This window comes from Aphelocoma coerulescens, chromosome 5 (assembly GCF_041296385.1).
Source record: "Aphelocoma coerulescens isolate FSJ_1873_10779 chromosome 5, UR_Acoe_1.0, whole genome shotgun sequence".
Taxonomy (NCBI): Eukaryota; Metazoa; Chordata; class Aves; order Passeriformes; family Corvidae; genus Aphelocoma; species Aphelocoma coerulescens.
The window spans coordinates 11,975,851-11,996,508 of record NC_091019.1 but is presented as its reverse complement, the minus strand read 5'-3'; the positions used below and the strand labels follow the sequence as shown (position 1 = coordinate 11,996,508).

Genomic DNA, 20,658 nt, shown 5'->3' with positions numbered 1-20,658 from the left:
GAAAGCTTCCTTAAGTTAAAGTTTTTAAGTAGGAGTGTTTTGCCATGATGCGGAAACCGTAATCTTGACATACACACAGAAAACCACCCAGTGTACACCTTTGTCAGACCTACAGCCCCCCCATCTGCTATAGATATGCGAGGAATTGTCTTTGTAGCTTGTGACATACAGAACTGGGAACTGGGGAGTTGGGTTAAACCGTGTTCCAGTTAAACCGAGCTACGAGCCCCCCCAGCACCCCGAGCGCTGGGAGGGCCAGGGGAGCAGCAGGGCAGCCCCGGGCCCCCGGCACTGCAGCAGAGCCGCGGCGGCGCCGGGCAGGGCGGCTCCGGCCCGCTCCGGGCTGGCAGCGGCCGCGCGAAGTTGCCCGCCCGCCCCCCGCGCTGCCGCACCCGGAGCGGGCTCGGGGAGCGCTGCGGGCTCGGGCTCCGCATCTCCCCCAGCGCCGGGCGCTAAAACCGAACCTGGCGGCACCGAGCCCGGACCGGCGTCCTCCCCCGGCCGGGCCGGGCAAGCTCCGCCAGCCCCGCGTCCCCGGAGCATTCCCCCCGCCACCTCCTTCCCTCCGCGGCCGCCCGCTCCCGGGCAGCCCCCGCCGCGCCGGCAGGCCTCGCCCCGCGGCTCCCGGCCGCCCGGGGATGCTCGGGGCAGCTCGCCCTCCTCCCGCAGCCGGGGCCGGGGGGAGGCCGCCGGTGCCCGCGCCCCCGAGGGCGGCGACCGTACCTGAGTCGCTGAGGCGGGGCCGGGCTCTGTCCCGCAGGTAGTAGATGAAATCCCGGCAGTTCTCGTTTTCCACCGCCCCGACGGAGCACAGCTCGGCCAGCAGCTGCAGCGCTTTCTGGCAGATCTCGTCCTCCCTGTCGCCGGGCATCGCCCCGCAGCATCCTCGGGAGCGGAGCGGAGCCCTGCGGTCAGGCGCCGCGCCGCTGCCCGCCGCCCGCCTGCAGCCGCCGCGCCGCCGCCCGCATCCTCCTCAGCCGGCGGCGCCCGCCCCGCCGGGCCGGGCCGGGCCGCCCGCCGCTCCCCCCGGTGCCGCGGCCGGGGGCGGCCGGGGGTCCCACCAGTTGAACGCGAGGGCGGGGAGCGCCGGCGCCGCGGCCGCCCAGCCGCGCTGGCGCAGCGCTGCCGGCGAGGGAGCGGGCGGGGGCCGCCGCGCCCCTCTCCGCCCCGGGGGCAGGACTGCCCCGCGCCCCGGCCGCGTCCCGCCCGCCGCCCGCGCCCCCGAGCGCAGACGCTCGTCCGGAGCGGGCGCGGGTGGAAACTTCAGAGGCGGCGCAGGGGCTGGCGGAGGACGGTGCTGGGCGCGGGTCCTGACGGACAGCGCCCCGTCCCCCGCCTCCCCATGGCGGGCAGGCCCGGCCCTCCGCCGCCGGCCCGCGGTCGGCTTGTCCCGTGCCCGGTGCCCTTGTGCCTCAGTGCCCGCTCCTGCTCAGAAACGATCCCGTTCTTCGGCTAATTGACCGCGAATGCCCCGCTATCCGGAACGCGCGCCGTCGCAGGCGGGACCCGGGGCGGATAGAATGTTAGAGATGTACCCCGGGCGGAACGGAGATCTTCATTCAGCAGATTGATATGTTGGCCCGGGTGGTTGACGGGGTAAAAAGAGTTAAAGCACGGCTGAGAAACCTCAGGCACCCGAGACCCAGCCATAGCTGGAGGGGACGGCAGGAGGTGGGGGCTGAGGAGATGTCTGCCATTAGGCATGTTTATCCTGACAAGTAGGAGATTCGTAAGGTGCTGCTTCGCTTTCTGGGTTTGTAGGTTGAGAGGCTGGTGGGTGTCATGAGGGGAAAAGCTGAGAACTGGCTGCTCCATTTAACTTCATTTTTTCTCTCTCTCTCTCCCTTTTATAATAGTTTAAGCAAATATCAAAGGCCACGATGAGCTCAGAAAGTTCAGACTGGTGTGGATGTTCAGCCTACTGTTTAAAGACTGCTGATAACGGTTCTAGAAATAGCATCATCTTCTAGTAGAAGCTTTTCTTCTTAAAGAAAAAAGTATATCATCGAAATAAGACGCATTCTGGGAAAGGAGAGGATATTAATGAGAAAAGTTGTTTACTAGTATAACTTGCCTCCTAGTGCTTTGGCAACCTTGCTTATGTCTGAAAGGCGTTCCCCCCTTCACCCTCCCTTTTCAATAGAAAAATGATATCTGTAAAACATGATTGTATAAGCCAGGCATAATTCCACCAGTGGTCAGGTGACTCACTCGTGCTGCCTTGTTGTTGTTAAGAATTAATAATAGATAGTAAAATAGTATGTAGCTGTTACAGTTGTTAGCATTGTAATCATATTTTTGAGGGACAGAGATTTTGATGACATCGGTGTATGTTTTCCCATCTAATCATGTGAAATTCTCTACTAGTCTCAATAAATGCCACGCAAATATTCATCTTGGCACTGGAAAAACCCATGTGATTTGTTTGTTTCGCCAAGCATGCAGGGAGAAAGACAATTCTTGAGAGGTACTGTCAGTCAGAGCGCTTTCTCTGAAATGAAGGATCAGGCTTCAGCAGTCCTGCCGCTTTTCCTGCTCCAGTGAAGAAGGGGCAAATTTTATAGAACTTGGTAGAACTACAGATACCAGAATGTCTTTTAGGGAAAAGCAGGTTCAAGAGGGCTATCAGGTTATTCATAGGTATGTAAATTCTCTAGAGACAGAAACTTTCTAATCTGTAACACAAAATCAGGTTCAGGCTAATGCTGGTGATATGTCAAAGAGGAGGGAGGACAGAGGAGCTATCAAAAACTACTGACAGATACCTGTGAAGTACAGTCAAAGTCCAGTGATCATGTGTGACCAGATTTTGAATTACTGTACAATTTGCCTTTAGTTTTTATATTATTTTATATATTATTTGGCTATATTTTGGTCATTTCGCCCTGACCAAGATGGCTGTGCTGTTCTATAGCTTGCCCTCTGTCCAGGACAGACAAATATATCAACTGCAAAGTGATATTAATGCATTTACCAGAGTGTGTTTTTTATCCTGCGGGACCACAAGCTCATTGCTACCTTGGGATTGAGGCTTGCTGCAGAGTGAGCTCTGGGCAGCCTGGTGATGAAGTGGTAGTTTCTTTATCCTTCTGCTATAACTGAAATATCTTGCTTTTTTTTTTTTTAAATAGCAGCAATTTGAACATGCTGAGATGTTTCTAATACAGGTGCTTGGAGACAGAAATTTTTCAGTCTGGTGGAGGAGAGACCATGAAACTATTTGGACATCACTGCTAGTAAACAAAGGCATCTATTCTCCAAAGCTCTAAGTGCACTGTGTAAGCAAATGCCGATGTCTCTGGAGATAACAGCAGTAAATGTAATCTGCTGTGTCTCAAAGCAAGTGCAACATTTCCTTCCTGAGCCTGTTTGTGCAAACCAGGTTATATCTGCCATTTTGTTATCACTGATTGCATGTTTCTCTTCTTGCAGGCACTCCTAGTTGTGTTGAGCTTACTCCTGTGTCGGCTGCAGATTTTCCCAGTTGAGGGGACTATGTTATGTTTGAGATCCCTAATGAATGCTGCACTAATTAACTTTGGTCCTAGAAGGTCATTGCGTGATGCAGTGGGATGCTCTTATTAACCTTATCCTGAGACTTACAATTTGTACTGATCACAATAAGTCTATTTTTTTTTTTCTGTTTAGCTCAAAGCTGCCCTCACATAATACAGTGCACTCAGAAGTTAGGAAAAAAAATCCCCAAGCCTGCTACACACAGAGTTGGAATAAGTTTAACTGTTTGACCTACAACAGTTCTGTCATCATCAATTGACACGTTCGTCTTTCTTTTCTTGAAATAAAGCTTTTCCCCAGTGTTCTGGCAGCAAAACAAGGATTGCTGGCAATGAAGTCACCTTCAAAGCAGAGACATTCATGAAACAAATGCATTTCTGGAAGAAAGGGAGGCAGCTTGCATCAGAATTTTTATGATGGCTGTGCTGCAACCAGAGCTTATCAAGTATCTGTGTTGAGTATTTATAATTGCTTGACTTGCATTTGCCTATTTGGGCACAGCTCATCATGGGAGTACCTTTTTCTTTAACAAAAGGGAAGAAGGGAGGCCAGGGGTATTTCAGGAAATCAAGAAAACACATAGAGCAACTAAGTTAGTAATGCAACAGAACGAACAAGATTTTTTTTAGCCCAAAAAATCAAAGTGTGAGGATCTGTAATTAAGGAGAAGCACCAAAAGACAGAGAACAAGGAGAACATTGCTGTGGTTAAAGGAGGCCATTTTGCCAAAGGCAGTCACCTGCAGTCCAGGCTGGAGAAGGGAAATGCCATTGTAGGCTCAAAGATTGATACATCTATCAAAATTTTTTTTGTTATTGGCTGTGCCAGACTTTCTGCCTCACTCTCCTTCATACATACAGTTACCCTTCTGTTCCTGCTGGATATATCTTTTTCTGCTGCTGAAAAGAAGAAAATGCTTAGGTAAACATACAAGAAATGGAAATCTGAGTAACTACAACTGAGGTTTTATTTGAGATGATGCTTTTCTGAGCCGTGTCATTCTTGAGATGAGTTAGTTACTCTCCACAGATTTTAGGAATGCTTTTAAGGGGAGGGTAGTTAGAAAATAGGTATGTGACTTTGGGCTTTCTCTCATCATTGACTTCTAGACATCATATGGAAACAGATTAGTGCTAACTAAAGGGAAGGTGGTATCATCACTTTGATGATGTTAACATGAAAAAAATAGCTGTTCTTGAGTACAGGTAATAATATGGAGTCATTTGAAGATGTTGAGATCAGAATTACATACTCTGAGGAAAGAAGGGATAGTAGTGTAATTTCATTATGGTTTTTATAAAATCTTGGGGCTTTTTATTTGAAATCACATGTCATTTATTGACATCTGCTCAGATTTTAAAAACATCATGCATAAAAACAGTGTTAAACGCTAGATAGTACTGATCTTTGTCCTTTCCTCTGCAGGAGGCCTGTAAGCTGTTCCCATGTCAGAACGAGTAAAATGTCATTTTGGGGTTTTCTGGATAATGGTAGGTAGCTTTCTCACTGAAGGAAGAGCAAAGTGTCTCTCTTGCACTGAGCAGAGGAGAAGTGTGTCAAATCTCTGAGATGCCATCAAATGTCACTCGAAGCTGTGCTGTACTAGAGGATTAGGAGTATGCATCTGACAGCGAATGTCCTGGTACAACTGGGACTCAGCTGCGTTTTCCAGAGTGAGTTGAAGGCGTGTGGATAATGAATGAGTTGTCTGAATGAGAAAAAACAAGACTGCAGCTCATCAATGGGATTTTTGGTTTCTTTTTTTCTTTTTCAGTTGTTGTTTTGCCCGTGTTGCCATTGGAGAAAACTTTACTGCCTAAGGAAAAGTTGCAGGCTCAAAGTAGGACATACTGCCCAGAAGACTGCAAACAGCTTAACATGAATACAAGCTCTTTGATATGATGGACCACTTTCATGACCTCTTTATAGCAGATTACCTTTTTTTTCGTGATCTTTATACCATTCACATTGTTAATAGAGAGTACTCTGCGTGCTGCAGCTTGTCGCATGCAATTTTAATCTATCTTGAGAAAGCTTCCTTAAAACTTGAAAAAGAGGGAGGAAAACACATCTCTTCTGATTTGCCTTCTAATTTGACAATCTCTTCATTGACAGCTTTTGCAAACTCTACCAGGAGAAAAAAAAAAAAAAAAAAAAAAAAAAGAAGTGTACTGAATAATTCAGCCTTGAGAGTGAATTGAGTTTGAGGAGAATTGTTGAATTCCCAAGTCTGTGGTTTGTGGTTTTTGTTATTGACTGCTCACATGGATTTAAAGTCCTGTCTCTGCAGTTGGTGGTTTTTGTCTCCCCTTTGGATGCTACAGTTTTGTCTGGCTTTCAACCCTTGAACACCAGCTCTCTGATCTTGCAAATAAACATACAAAAACTCTTGAAAGACCTTCCTGCTTCCAAGGTGAGCCATAGGTAGCATGCTACATCAATAAATCAGATTTTAACCCTGGACCTGAATGTTGAAAAGAGTCCACTGAAAGTTGATGGCGTCATCATGCTGAGTCTGAGGCACTCTTCCTACTATTCTCCCCTCACATGCTGGAGTATCCAAATTCTTAAGGATAATGAGAGCTTGATATCAGAAAAGAACCTCCTGAAAATGGGGTGTCTTAGCTCACCCCCGATATACCCCTGAAATTTGTTATTTATATTAGCATACTAATGGGAGCCAGACAATAACACAATAGGAGCAGGTCCTGCATTTTATGCATCAGCAGCCAATAAGTAAAAAACCCCAAGTTTATATCATTTGAGTGTTTGTGAATGCATAAAAAAGAGAGTCCATTTTCTGCAAAGTGGAATGATGATGTGATACCTGTCACTGAAAGTAGCTTGCCCAGAAAAAAAATTATAATTGTAAGAGTCTAGCCAGTATTCAGGACTCTGTATAAAACCTGAAGCATGCTCATCATTTCTTAAAGCCACTGAATAAAGTTATTACCTCTAAAGCATTTTTTCCTCGCTCAAAAAGCAGAATCATCTGAAAAAAAAAAAAAAGTCAGTCTGAAAATTGTTATCATACTGTCTAGTGGAACCTTTATATAATTAACTCTTATTGACAATCTCACTGAGTGGTATAGTTCATATGAGTAAATATCTGAGCTCAGTCATAATGTGGACTGCAGGAAAGCTCTGCTAATGTATTTCCACTCAGCTGCTTACAGCTACATGTTAACATTTCCTAACCAAAAGAAGGAATAAAAATGTTTGTTGGTTTTGTGATGAATTTGTAAGAGAATGCTAAGGAAGTAACTTTCAGTGATGAGGATATGGTCCCTTATCCTTGAACTTTAAAAGATAACAGAACCTTAACCTAAAAAAGGAAAAAACCCCAAACCAAACAATAACCCAAACTAAATCCTGAATACCCAAGAAAAAAAGCTCTTTTTTTGATTCATGGTAAATTAATGCTTTTTAACTTACATATATCACTAGTGTTTGTGTAGTCATGGGCTTCTTTGAAAGATAGCTAAAGCTAGAAAACTTTTAAAATTAAGTGACAGATCAGATGGGATCTGCTTGCAAGTAAAATAAACCCACAAGTCTCCTTGTGGATGGATGAAAGTTTTTATTCCTTTTAGTTCTATCTTTATTTCTGATTAACATATAATCAAATAAGCTAGGGTCCATCCAGAAGGCAGTTTTGGTTAAAAATCAGTTAACTGCATCAAGAATATGCTTTTTGCTAGGTATTCTTGAGGTAGGAAATGCAGAACTGGTATCTGTTCCGGGCTCAAGGCAGAGGTTGGGTGTGCAATCCCTTTTCCCACAAGCAGGAATTCAAGTCAGAGTTGAAGCACATGCATGCACACTGTTCCAAGTACCAGAATACTTCTGGTTCTAATTAAAGGGAACAACCCATGTCCCTAAAGGTAGATGCTTCCCAGGAATCAGTGTGCATCGGGACTGCCTATGGAGTGCTCCCAGAGTGCTGGTTTGAGGATCCTGAGGTAAAATCCCTTTCTCAAATCTCTGGCTAAAGATGAAAAAGTTACCTTGAGTCTCCCCAGCTTTTTTAACAGCTGACTTGGGCACAGCCTTGTTACGGGGCAAGGGAATGGCAGGAATAACAAATCCCTCCTATCCACATGAAGGAGATGAAGGAATCCCAGTGGAACACGGTGCTTTGGCTGCACTGTAACTTGTGGTACCTCAGTGCAATGTCTGCCAGCCTCCTGCTCCTGTGCAGCCACAGGAGCCAGTGCTGGGCATAAATCTGCACAAGACAGGGAGAATTTTACAGGATCTTGGACATCTCCCCAACAGACTAACAAACAAATTCTCTCTCCTATTGGGGGAAATACTGGGGGAATGAGCTGTGCTGCTGTGTGAGATACTTTTGAGGGAGAACCAGGTAATCTATTTCTTTGGCAGAGGCATAATTTAAGCTTATGACTGAGGTCCCTTGTGTAAATGAGTTTTTTCAAGACTTACTGACAACACAATATAAACACTTTTATCAGAAGAATAGTGGTTTTTAAAAATGTATCTCTTTGTGATGCTGAGGCAAAAGGCTCTGCAGTTTCTTTATTTGTTGTAATAATTATAACCTCTACTTTAGAACAGTTTTTTCTTCCACCCTGTGATCATCTCCCCAAAGAGCTGGGAGCTATTTTTCCTTCTCTGAGGATGTTCTGATGAAGCTGATGCTATGTGGTAGGTCCTGGCCACCTGCTTTACTTGGTCATGTGAATGTTTTCCTGAGTCATACTCCCAAAATACATTGTTGCCTAAATCTAGGGAAAGCTGACAATCGGTAGCAGTTGAACTTTCATATTACAGCAGAATTGATGTTAAAAATAAATTCTTGCAAATGATTACTGTCAGGAAAGCATATGAGTTTGCTAAGAAACTAGGTAAGCACCTAGTTTGCTGTGTGAGAAGGGTTTCTCTTGGCATTAATTACTCCAGGAGCTAAAGTTCACACCAAAACACTGCATAAGAAATCAAGATTCATGTTCCATACTTTACTGGTTAAATATTGAAGCTGTCACAGAAATGTTCCCCAGCCTATGTCAGCTGCTGTTAGCTTTCAGAGCCATGTTCATTCTTCTTTAGGTACTGAGACTTTTCAGCTCAACACAGTAATAGCTCTTCAGCCAGAAGAGTTAAGGCTGCTTTAGCAAGGTAGAGGGCCCAGGCCATCTATAAGTTAAGTTGTTCTGTGAGCCAGAACCTGTGGGGAAAAATATTTTCTGTGATGAAATGACTCCTGTCCTCGCCTTTTCGAATGTGATCTAGGTGAGGTGTGTAGATACAAAAATGCTGCTAGCAAGGATTTTCTTGCTATTTTCTAAGTCCGTGAGAGACTTTTCTCTCTCACAGAAGAGGTAGCAGAGTTATGTAAACAACCAAGCCACCTGCAACCTTGAAAAGTCTTGTTTATGGTATAGTAGAAAAATATTTTGACAATGGATGTTTAGGATTTTAGTCAGTCACCCCAAGGGGTGGCTGGCTGGCCCTTTGTCCAATTAGACTATGAAGAAAAAAGTCTATAAAAGAGTTTGTAAAATAATTAAATCGATCAATCTTGCTGCACAATTCCTGCCTGCTGGATCTTCTCTCCTCCTCCTCCCTATGGCTGCGGGACACGGTGATATACCCTAGGGCCCAGGCCTGCGGTAATAGAGCTGCTGTTATACTGAGATCCTGCCCTTTTGGCTGCTATGGTTTTTGATTTTAACCCTCCTGGAACAGTGCCTGTCTTCGGGAGAGGATTCTAAACAGTATTTAAGGTGGCTGATGGAGCTCACCTTTCAGTCTGGAGGAAAGAGGGGGAATGTAAAGTGTGGTGCTGGTCCCAGTATTCCCTTGGGCTGTCTGCAGTGGTACTTGGAGCGGGTTGATGCCAGCCATCTCCTTGGTCAGTAACTGAGCTAGTTTGAATCTTGCTGAGGCGTGTGCCTGACTCCATGGATTATGTGTGAAAGTCAGTGGCCTCTTTCCCCCATATTAGCAAGTGGAAAGTGAAGAATGCATTATCCACCCGGTGGTTGTGCTGGCTAGAGCAGGATTTGGAACACAGACTTCGGCTCATGGGGAAAAACAAACAGAGTGAGTTGACAATGTGAAGCTATTGCAAAAAGAGACAAATGTGATTCTGCAGTTTATGGTGAGGAATGCTGCATGAAAGACAAAGGACATAATTATCCTGATTTGAAATTGCTGACGCTTCATCTAACACAAGTTTTGGATACTGCAATTTCAGATAGAGACGAGTTGAAGAGTCTCCAGAAAAAAGAAACAAAAAAGTAACCTTAGAAAACAATGATTTTTAAGCATTGCCTGTGAGAAAATGCAAAAAAATGGGTTTCATAAGCTTTTCTAAAGAAAGAGAATGATGTTATGACTGTGGAAATATTGTTGGTTTTCTGGCCAGGTTTTCTGGCCTCTTCAAATAGAAATTGAGTATGATTACATAAAAAATGGGGCAAAATATAATCAACACAACATATAGGAAAGTAAATGCAGTTTTCTATGCAGTAGAAGGTGATCTAACCAGATAAGAAAAGAATTTAAGTGAGCAATGCCTTTTTGTCTCCAATGAAAAGCGTGCAAAAGCATTTTACATTGATGCATTGAAAGTGGTTTCGCTTAGCAAAAATTTATTTTGATTTCAAGTATTTTTCTTGAATAAATAAGCATACCTCTGCAGTTGCTGTTGAATGTGTATTAAGTTTAGAGAAAAGATAAAAGCTTGTCTTAATTGTTTCAAAAGCAGCCCATCTCAGGTCATTCAATATCCAGTGCAACTCCCACCGAATGCCTTGTGAAGACTGTGGTGACTTTCTCCACACTGTGCAACAGCCTTTACTCCCAAAGCTGGGTAAAAGCAAAGTGATCTGTGAGGGTGCCTGTATTTGGTGGATTTCAGTACTTCACAGCAGTCAGTTCTGAGGTTTGTTTGTCTGTGTGGGGTCTGGATATTTTAGCTCAAGATGGATCTCATCTTGTCCTCTAGAGCTTAGGTTTCCGTTGCGAATTGCGGATTCACTTCAGCACTGCAGTGTTGCATAGAACCAAAGGATTAGGAGATGAAACTTTTACAGTTCTTTCTTCTGAATTACACAGTGGACTGATCACATTTATCTTTTTTCATTTTTACTCCAAAAATACAAAATTATAAAACCAGACAGGTATGTCTACTTCTCAGTGTATGCTTTACCAAAGTATAGGTGTGAGCAAACTAAGGAATGTGTGATACGACTTTTTTATTGGTAGTTCTCACTGAACTGTCAGTGGTGACTTAAATTTCTCTGCATTACATAACAAAGATGTTATTGGTAATAACTTTGCTCTTCCTTGGCAGACATGCCAAATACCAAGGGTACAGAAATTTAATCTTATTATTGATAGCAACTAGACATTTTTAAGATATTCATCAAAAAGATCCTTGAACTTTTTGTTCTGTCCAACAACTTGATACTCAGAAACAAGGAGAAGTCATAATAAAATGTGATCACCGTGTTTTTTCCAAATGCTCATCTGTCTCTCACAGGAGTTTTTTAACTTTTGATCAAAGTATCTAAAACTACACAGTAAAGACCTTGGTAATTAACAGATCAAGATTTACACTCAGTTATGTCTCACAACATAAGCCATATTTGTGTGAATGTAGAAACAGTCTCTTCTGACTTGATGTGCTGCTTTTCACATTGAAATGAACACTGATTATTAAATGTTAATTATCTTACTATAGCCTTACATAATCAGAGTGTAGTTTCTTAAGCTGAGAGTTTCTGACCTGAAAGTTATATTTTTAGTTTGTATCTGAATTTCAACTTTCCTTTTGTTCATTATCATGCAGCCACAGATGAATGAGAAATGTCTTTATGATTATTTGAATTTTGGAGGAGTTTCATGATAGCTCCTATTCTAGCATGGGGAGAAAAAATGCTTTTTTCAAAGTGTTGTGCTGGTAAAAGTGGGACTGCCTTCATTTGACCAAAGACTTTGTCATCTTGGTAAGACAGCACCCTAAAGCAAGTGCCTTCTTCTACATGAGTTTCCTCCCATAGTGATGTCCAGCTGGGAGGAAGGAACAAAGACTTCACCTTGAAATTCTTTTCTCCTTCACTCTCTCAGAAAGTTTATTTTTTTTACTAACATTCCTAAACCAAATCAACACCCTGGCATTTCCTTACAGAAACCTGTTCAGTTAAAGCATTTCTGGCAATTTGTGTTGCTGTCTCTCGAAGGCTTTGGCAGAGCAAACGGTGAGTGGGACTTCTCTATTTTAGTCCCAGCATCTGGATTTGGGTTGACTAGCAAGATTCTTCTTCCTCCCTTGAGACCTAAGATGACTTCCCATTTCTTTGTATTTCTGTTGGGTTTTTTCTGTGTTGTTTTTTTTTTCTCTTGTGTAGCTCATAAAGTCTTTACTTACAGACATGAGGGGCTGGATTATCTGCTTTCCCCAGGAGTCTGAGCTCTTCATTCCTAGACTCCTTGTTGCCATTAGGTCAGCAGAGCTGGTACCAGCCTGCTTACTGCAGATTGTCTTCACCCAGTACAGCCAGCTATTTTTCCCTCAAACTCTGTGGAGAAGGAGAAATGATCCATAGCCAGGCAGAGTCTTTGTTGTTTCCCTGCTGTTCTGTTTCTGTTCATGGGCAGGCTTTTCAATTTCATGAAGCAGCTTTACATGAAAGCTGAAATGTAATTGCATCCTCCTGAGTAAAATGGACAATTTCTGTGCCAACCATGTTTTTAAAGAGTAAGATTACATCATAAACTCTGCTGCATGCTTTCTCTGTGAGTGAATTCCTTCACTGATGTAAAGGGATTAAATATTCCAAGACACCAGCCAGACCAATTCTTTATGATGCCATGAGTGTGGAGAAGATCACCTTCATTATTTTTGTCAGGGGAAGAAACGAAACATGAAAGGGAGGCCTCTTTCAATACACCTTGCTTTAGTCTAGCAAATACTAGTGAGGATTCATTTCAGCATACATCATGCTTACTGTTCCTCTCAGCTCTCCATGTTAATTTACACTATAATTTCCTTGCAGAATTTGTGGCATTCTGATATACCTTGTAGATCTAAGGCAACAAAATAAATATTGTGCATTTTGCAGTTTTTGTTTCTTTGTTTTAAACTGAAGCTCTGGAGTGTGATAACATTTGTTGCCATAGGGAAAAAAAATTAAAAGGGTGCAGGGTTGCAAACAAAACAGTTTCAAATATCTTTTTACACTCTACTTTTATGGTTTCTAGTACTCTTTGTATTGCTCATAATATCTTTATATGGCTGTAAGAAATGGGTGGTTTTCAGTATTTTGTCTTTCATTGATTGCACTTTGTAAGATTTCCAGAGTCCACTCATGCATTTTATGTTTGACTATGGACAGTTATAAAATAGTTCTCTTATAGTTATGTTGTTAGCCTAACAGTGACAATATATCTCCCTTTCTTGGAAGAATGTCTGGACTTCTTTTCTCCCTGCCAGATGATGTCGCAGACTTACCAGGAAGAATACTTGATAGCAAGATTATGCAATGTAGTTCTTGTTCCCAAAAATGTGCTTCTCCATCTCAAATCTGCACAATACTGCCCTTAACATTGAAATTTATTCTCTCAAAGCCACCTATGATCTCTCCCAGAGGGTTGCAAACAGCTTAATGAATAGAGGTTAGGAAAAGCAGCACTCTGGCTGTTTTGAAAAAGGTTGTATTTCCAAAAGTGGGAGAGGTTCCTAAACTCAGAACCACCTGAATTCAAGAGACTGGGCTATCTGGGGTAATAAAGTTCTACTTTGGACACAGCAAAGATAATTGGAGGTATGGTTCAATTGTAAAACTTGTAGTCTCCTTTTGGGAGCTGCTGAAGGGCTAATTCCCATTGATGTACAGTCCAGCAGATTGAGCAGATGTTCTGTGTCATGGGATGAAGGGGGTGACAAGCTGCCTCTCCTTTGGTTATTGTCATCCCTTCTCATTGCTGACTGCAGCTGCTGCAGGAGAGACCCAGTGGTGCCTCATCAGTGCCTTTGTGAGAGCACTGTGTGTTCATCCCAGCCACAGAACACAGCAATAACCAGACAAGCCCTAAGGAAGCATTAGAGCCTATGTCTATAAAATAAGATTATGTTCTGAAAGATGCTGAGCATCAACTTTGAATAAAATCAGTAAGAACAGAGAGTGTGCAGGGCAACACAGAGAAATACAGAGGAAGCACTGTGATTATGAGAGCATTGGAACTATGAAAGAAACTGTTACAAAATTAAAAACAGTGAGATGTATTTAACTACACTACAGTAGACTGGATTATAAACCCATGTGAACACTGGTACTTAGGGTCTTGGGGGAGGAGAAGGTGGGTGGATCATCAGAACTGCAAATGCCAAGAGAAAGGACTAAAACATCATAATACTGTAATATCCTCGTGTGGTGTCAGATTAAAAAGTGAAACTTTAGAATGAGATTGTCATCTCTGTATGTGGAAATCTAATGGGTTCTGACAGCCTTCTTTTTAAGGAAATTCTGTAACTCCTATTTCTTCCCCACTAATAATCATAGAAATTTTCTGTCTGAAATGTAAGGTGCTGCAAATGCCATGATTTTTGCTTTCTCATTACGAAGCACAAAAAAGTCTGCATTTCCAGAGAACAGCTGGCTATTACAGTATGTTTTCTTACTGTTAACCTTACAAATCGTAAGTCACTAACCCAATCACTAACCTAATTTTAGCCAAACTGAAGCTAACTTACTCTTCAGTCTCTAGCTGAACAAAAGCATTCATCAATCATCTTCATGAGTTCACAGAACCCTAAGATTGCAGGCAACTCTCAGGTATTGTATAACCATCTGCAGGTCGTAATGCCAGACATCCTTTAACAGTGTCCTCTGCCTAAAAGGAAATTAGTTCAAAGCTCTTGTGGGAGAGAATGGAAGGGTTTTTCCTTCCAAGGCAAGAAGATCCTTTTTTTCTTCTTAGTCCAAGCTGGTAACTACTTCAACCTCACAAGATCTGCCTTTCAAGAGATGCTTACAAATTCCAGAGAGGTAGCACTCGAAATCTGAAGCCTTTGTTTTTTTACTATGTGCACTACTTATGATGTACTAAGACCTCTGTTAGCTGGTAAAAAGAAGAGCACTTTATTGGACGCTGATGATGATGGTTACTTGCTCTTTTAGGAAGCACTGATTTTGTGTGACATTTGTGTGGAGCATTACTTGAGTCTAAAGTTTAGTCTTCTGTGGCAGATATTTCTGTCAGGCCTTTAGACCTGTCCCATTGTACTTGATTTTTGGGAAGGCAGAGCTTATGCTGTTGGACAAATGCTAACTGAATTAGCTGTGCTCAGCACTCGAGGAGCAATAGCAGCCTTCTGGGGGCTCTTATTTCTAAATCCAGCCTTTTTGCTACCATAAACTGGTATCTGTCTTAAAAAGTGATGGATTAATTCCCTCTCCTCCCTCCAGTCTTCATTTTTTCCATGTGAGGTTTTAAACAATCACCATCAATTTCAGCTTTCTAGCTCTGCATGCCCAACTTTAAACCAGCCTAACCTCTCCTCTGAATTATTGCCAGAGGCTCTGTACCTGCTATAGCAGGAGTAGTGAGTCCTCTGTGGTTTCATCCATGTGTCTTAATTTTCCATCTTTACAATCCATGGCTAGTTTCACCTCTAGAGTTTCTCTTTCCCTGACCAGCCACATCCTAAGCTGTACTCACGAGTCTCATACCAGCTTTAGAAGGAGTGACGTTAACATTTCTTCCTGTTACTTCAAGCTCTTATTTTAGCTGTGTGAGCATGTCAAGGTCTATCACTCAGCTGCATATGCTCTCCTTTCCCAAGCTCTATCCTTAACCTAAATTCCATCTTTCAGCCTTGCAGTGGGACTTGCCGTACCCTCCTGCCAGTGGCAGCATGTTTACACCTCTGTCCACAGTCCCCAGGCCACCTGGAATGCTCTCAGCCTGCAGCACTCAACTCACTCCTGCCTCTCCCCTCTCCTGAAAGCTGCATCCAAGTGTAGTTGCAGGGCTGGTGAGTACTTGCCTGAACTGGAGTGACAGCTCATTTAGCCCTGCTTCCTCCAAGTCTCACTTCGGGAGCATCTGCCAAACTGAAAGTAGGGCTGAATCTTGAAGGGCTCGTAGGGATGAAGTGAGTGCTACGGACAGGACAGGGAGCCACAGTCCGTTCTGCAGGACTGGGGAGAGGCACAAATGGGTGCTGGATTTTTTAAGAGCTACAGGGCTAAAATGGGGCAGGTACAAATTATATTTCTGGTATAGTTTCTACCTCACTTATATTTTTTTATCATTTTTTTAGCGGTGGTCTTTCTTGTCTTTTATGATTTAATGCTCATGTCAGCTTCATGAATTCTCCTTCCTTGAGCCATCCCTGACTACAGTCTCAGCCATGACCATTGGGCTGTTATTTCTCTTCCCATGCTAGAATTTTTTTAAGATCTAGTCCTGAAGATTTTTTTCCCCTCATCACTTAATATATCCCTGGCCATGTGACTTGCACTTCCCATTTAAATTATAAATCATTGACTCATGCTTACACCATAAATGTATCAGATGGAAGAAAGATGTATCTCTTACCCAGGTTTGAACTAGAATTTGGGTTACATTTTTGAATACTTACATCCTCTGTAAGACGCCCAGCTGGAGCAATGAGTCCAGAATAAACATGCTCTGATTTCCCATATAAAGAAAGCTTTTTTCTCATTTATCATTGCTAGAATCAGGCATCATCTTAGGTCATTAACCCCTGCTTTCCTGATCTCTGTTCACAGTCTAAGCTTTATTCCAAGTAATGAACCTAGCCAAGTGATACCAACCTGATTCTCTAGGTAGTCAGTGAAATAATTTTTGTCCAAAATAGAGGTCTAATCTAATAACAATTCTAGGTTTACAGGCCTTCCTATGGTGATTCTTAGTACTATTTAGTCCACCTGCTCCTCTTCCCAACCTTCAGGCAGCTGTGTATGGATTACTGAATTTCGTTCTTTATTCTATTTTCTGGACTTCCAACCTTCTGCTTGACATCTCTAGCCTAGAAATATATAACTTAATTTCTATGCTGTGTTTACTTTGGTAGATAAATTGAGTTTATATCTAAGCAGGACAAATCATAACTAAAATTTTTATTGGAAAGCCTGTTGAAAGAATGCATTTACATAAGCAACTCAATAAACATACACACATTTTCACTCTCAGAGATGGTTATTCTTTCACAGAAAGCTGTCCTGTTCACTAATAGCACTAACAGTGTTTGTGTGTAGCCTTTCCCTGTGCAATTACATTACATTTTCAGAGCTTAAGGAAAAAGGCTCAAGCTCTCCACCCACCCCCACCCTTCCCTTTGGGCTAGGTTTTTCCAAGGAGAGCCTCTCTTTAGAAGAAGCACAGGGAGTACTTTGTGTGCTGTGCTCTCTTGAAAAATGTGTCAACCTGCTATGATCTCGCCATGGCAGCGGATCTCTTGGAAAGCCTGGCTTCCATCCAAGTGAGCCAGCATGGGTGTGTGTGGTAAAGCCTTCCTCAGTGGATACACCATGAGCTTATCAAAAAAGCTGTGCACATGATTTTTCAGAGAGATTAAATTCAGTCTGAGCACATTTTCACTGATGCATTCAAAAACTTCTCAAGAAGGGATGTGTCTAGGCAGCTGCCCAAGTGTGGTTCTTCAACCATTTGAATGGAAGAATTTAAAAAAAAAATTAGCCCTTTTGATGATGAAGGATATTTATAAAAGATATTCTCTCTTGCAAAACTGAGTTTATCATTTTTGCAAAGGACTTACTTTGAATTTAATGCAATATCCAATCTGTAAATAGAAGAATTTATGTTGGAAGTTTGGGAGTTTGGATGTTGGTATGTTGGAAGATGGTTGATGTTCTCAGAGTAGATTGGGAATAGAAAATCCAGATTAGAATTAATCTGTAGACACAGTTTCTTAATGCAACATCAGTAATGGAAAATCAATTTTCAGGTCTTGAATTTTCAGAATCAGTTTTAAGATCTTGAGTTTTCAGTCTGAATGAGAACTTATCATACTTGAATGACCTACTGTTGGTTCATATTTGTTTTATTAAGAGATTTCAGGAAATGCTTTATATCAAAGCTAACTGCATGCACATGGTTATTGTCAAATTTAAACTCTTTTCTAAAAGGGATGAGGAGAACAGTAAACGAAGAGTGGCAATACCTAAGATTCCTGGAGTGCTACAGGTGTGCTGAGGCCTTGCCAGCATCCTGCTGCCTTGAAAGATCAGCAGGCTGGTGGTTGAAGACAATGATGTTCAGTGATGTTAAGCTAAGTACACACACACTCACACCCAGCAGCTGTGAGTCACTGGAAGACTTTCTGCTGCAGGGATCCTGTGCTCTCCTATGATAAATTAGAGATAAAATAGCCAATTCCATGATAAATTTACATTGTGGCAGGTAAAGTAGATCCTTTACTTCCCTCGAATTAAGATTGACAAGCAGCTGCAAATATGACTCACATGTTTATTGATAAATCACAAAGGGCACAGACCTGAAGAGCTTTGATTATAGTAAAAAAAAAAAAATAGTGCTCAGCCAAATTATCATGCAACTTTTTGATCTACAGCTCTATGACATAGTTGCAGTTTTGTGTCTGTTACTTCACTTTTAGTTTGAGGACTTTTGAACGCAGTCCGATACTTCGTTGCTTGCCAGTGGGAGAGAGAAGACCTTTTGCAAAAGCAGCAGTTTTAGTGAGAATTCCATGGCTAAGGTTCATAACAGTCAGACCTTTCTTTAAATGGTAGGCAGCAGTCTTTTTTTTTTATTTGTGACGAAAGGAGAAGGTTTGATAACCCTGCTTAGCCTTTCTCCGTGCTATGTGAGTTACTTTAATAAAATACCACTTTGCCTTGGGCATTCTGCTGACTGTGCTGGAAGACTTGTACTCTAAAATGTGTTTGTCACTCTCTGTCACATCTCTTCCTATCCACCTTCATCTATCTGTCTATTTATATAACCTTCTGTATCATCAAATGCTTATCAGCACAGGAATTCTGGACAATACCCTGTCACAGAGCTTCCAGTGTGAGAGGCCTGTGTTTCTCATCTTGTTTCTGAAACAATGCTGCACACCTGTGTCATGTTGTACCACACAGCTGGCAGTGCTGAGAGCCTTGTAATTAGGTGAGGTTGTGCTTCCAAGGAGAAGGAAGATCGAGCACAGGCCTGTGAATGCTCAGCACTTGATTTCAGATTCATTTTCTTTTCTACCCGTGTAATGAGAGAGCTTGCAGTAGCAGGGAGATGCTCTATGTATGAGCTAAACAGATTTCTTGGAAAACCTCAAAGACAGGGAAGCACAAAAGTGGTAACTTCAGCACTTTTTCTCTAAAAATAATTTTCTGTGAGTACTGACTCTATTTGTCCTGTACAAAATTACTGTCCTTTATGCAAATAGGTGGAAAGGAGAGAATTACCAACCAACTGAGAGTGTAAGACATGCTTGACTGGTCAAGAGGTAGGATATGATACAGCAGCTTGTGTAAGGCAACAAAAGGATGTGAAAATGTAGAATTCTGTAGTAGAAAGGAACCTGGATTACAGCTGGTTGCCAGTAAAACTTGTCACAAATCAGAATGAGTAAAAAACCTGAGTGACAATTCTGCTGTTGAGTTGGTAATGGATGAAAGCCCTGCACCTGAGCATTCACCAGGCCTCTGCCATGTGGGTTTTCTTTTGTTACTTTCTCTTCTGTGTGCTTTTTCAGCTGCAGGATCAAGGGAAATAAAATAACAAGACCGGTTTTCCAGCAAGATATCCTTATCATTGTGTATGTGGGGATTTTGTGTGGTGTTGGGACTGGTTTTGTTTTAAGCTCTTTTCCTTATTCTGTTTTCTCTTATCACCAGCTATACTCAATATCTGATCTCTTAGTCTTCTTTGAAGATTAAGCAAAACAGGTATTTAAAGTGTTTGGGGAGTTTTGCATTTGCAATTTGTATTATTGGAGAAATCCTGGACTTGTGTTTGTCTAGGTCTAGTTTTTTATGTTTCTTATTGCTATTTGTGTCTTTCCAGAAATCCACTTTGTACTGCAACCCCCAATTCTGGCATTAATGCTGATGTTTTTCTCCCATGTCTGTTAGCACTGCACTTCATCTGATGCACCTGTGAGTTTGACCTAGAGCTGTCTTGTTCCTGTTCAGCTTTTCTCACTTCTTACTTTCTGCAGGATCACTGGTGCTGTCTCTCATGATCTCATTCAAAACACCTTCACACATTTATATTCTCAAATGCTTCATTAGTCAGGTCTAAAATAACAGTCTCTTCCACCTCCTTTTTTTTCTGTCTCCTGGATCAAAACTTTTCCTTGTCACTTTTCCTGAATTTTTGGTTAGTCTGTGCCCAGGTAGATGCTTAGGATGGTGGAATTTGCTATCAACAGTTGTGAATGTCTCAAAGCCCCTTTCCTAGCCCTACCACACAAGTAGCACAGGGTTTTAAAGCTGATCTTGGAAATGCCACAAAGAACCTATGAATCTACTGCACAGTTACAACGTAGAACTGGTGTCTAGGGCTTTCATATATATTAATGTTTTGTTTTTCTTTTTGATTCCTTTTATTGCTGTCAGCTGAGATAGATCAGGACAGGCTGAGATTAGTCATAAGTTACCCCAGGCACGCTCTTTGCTCCCAGCAGCACCCCGGAGTCCTGCAGCTCACCATCTCCATGTCAGCTTTACAGCATTCTGCCTACAGTGAATGCATGGAAAAACAACAGCAGGAAAATGAGGGTGAGTGACACAAGGAAGTCAAAATGTGTGCAGCTACCTGGGAATGGATGGTGAACTTTAATGGGAGAAACTTGGAGCAGTTTCTCCAAGAAAAAGCTAGTTCCTTGTTTCCCTAGTTGTGAACATGTGAGTGACACTCAATAGGGGTATGGGGAAAGACAGCGAATCTCTTATGCACTTTGCCAAAACAAATCTGCTTTTTGTAGATTAGGAAGGCATTGAAAATGTGATTAGACATACTGTGGGCTCCAGTAGGTTTCCTGAGCTTGGCTGAGGAAGAAAGCAGAATCCTCCTGAGATTCTGGGATACTAAAATAGAAAATTGCTGATACAACATAAATGTTGGCTTCAAAGAGTTGCTGATGGGCTGTGAAAGGATGGA

At 42.5% G+C, this 20,658-nt stretch overlaps 2 protein-coding genes across 23 annotated transcripts in view; one reads left to right on the top strand and one right to left on the bottom strand.

Annotated features, from left to right (window-relative positions):
• SYT9 (synaptotagmin 9) overlaps positions 1–962 on the bottom strand; it is a 66,442-nt gene extending 65,480 nt beyond the window's left edge. For all 3 annotated transcript variants that reach the window (XM_069016559.1, XM_069016558.1, XM_069016560.1), the window contains exon 1: positions 724–962. In XM_069016559.1, the coding sequence (XP_068872660.1) occupies positions 724–871 (148 nt within the window). In that variant the 5' untranslated portion in view covers positions 872–962. The remainder of the gene's footprint in view (positions 1–723) is intronic.
• Positions 963–18,582: 17,620 nt separating this feature from the next.
• Positions 18,583–20,658, top strand: part of LOC138111206 (uncharacterized) — a 32,966-nt gene continuing 30,890 nt past the window's right edge. For 5 of the 20 annotated variants that reach the window (XR_011151279.1, XR_011151277.1, XR_011151276.1 and 2 more), the window contains exons 1-5: positions 18,702–18,850; positions 18,941–19,000; positions 19,392–19,442; positions 19,561–19,652; positions 20,115–20,276. Coding sequence is in view for 16 of the 20 variants with exons in the window: in XM_069016544.1 (XP_068872645.1) it covers positions 20,213–20,276 (64 nt within the window). In the remaining 4 variants the exon portion in view is untranslated. Of the gene's footprint in view, positions 18,667–18,701; positions 18,887–18,940; positions 19,001–19,391; positions 19,443–19,560; positions 19,653–20,114; positions 20,277–20,658 lie in introns of those variants that run through there. The other 15 variants (XM_069016543.1, XM_069016540.1, XM_069016551.1 and 12 more) reach the window with 14 other exon arrangements.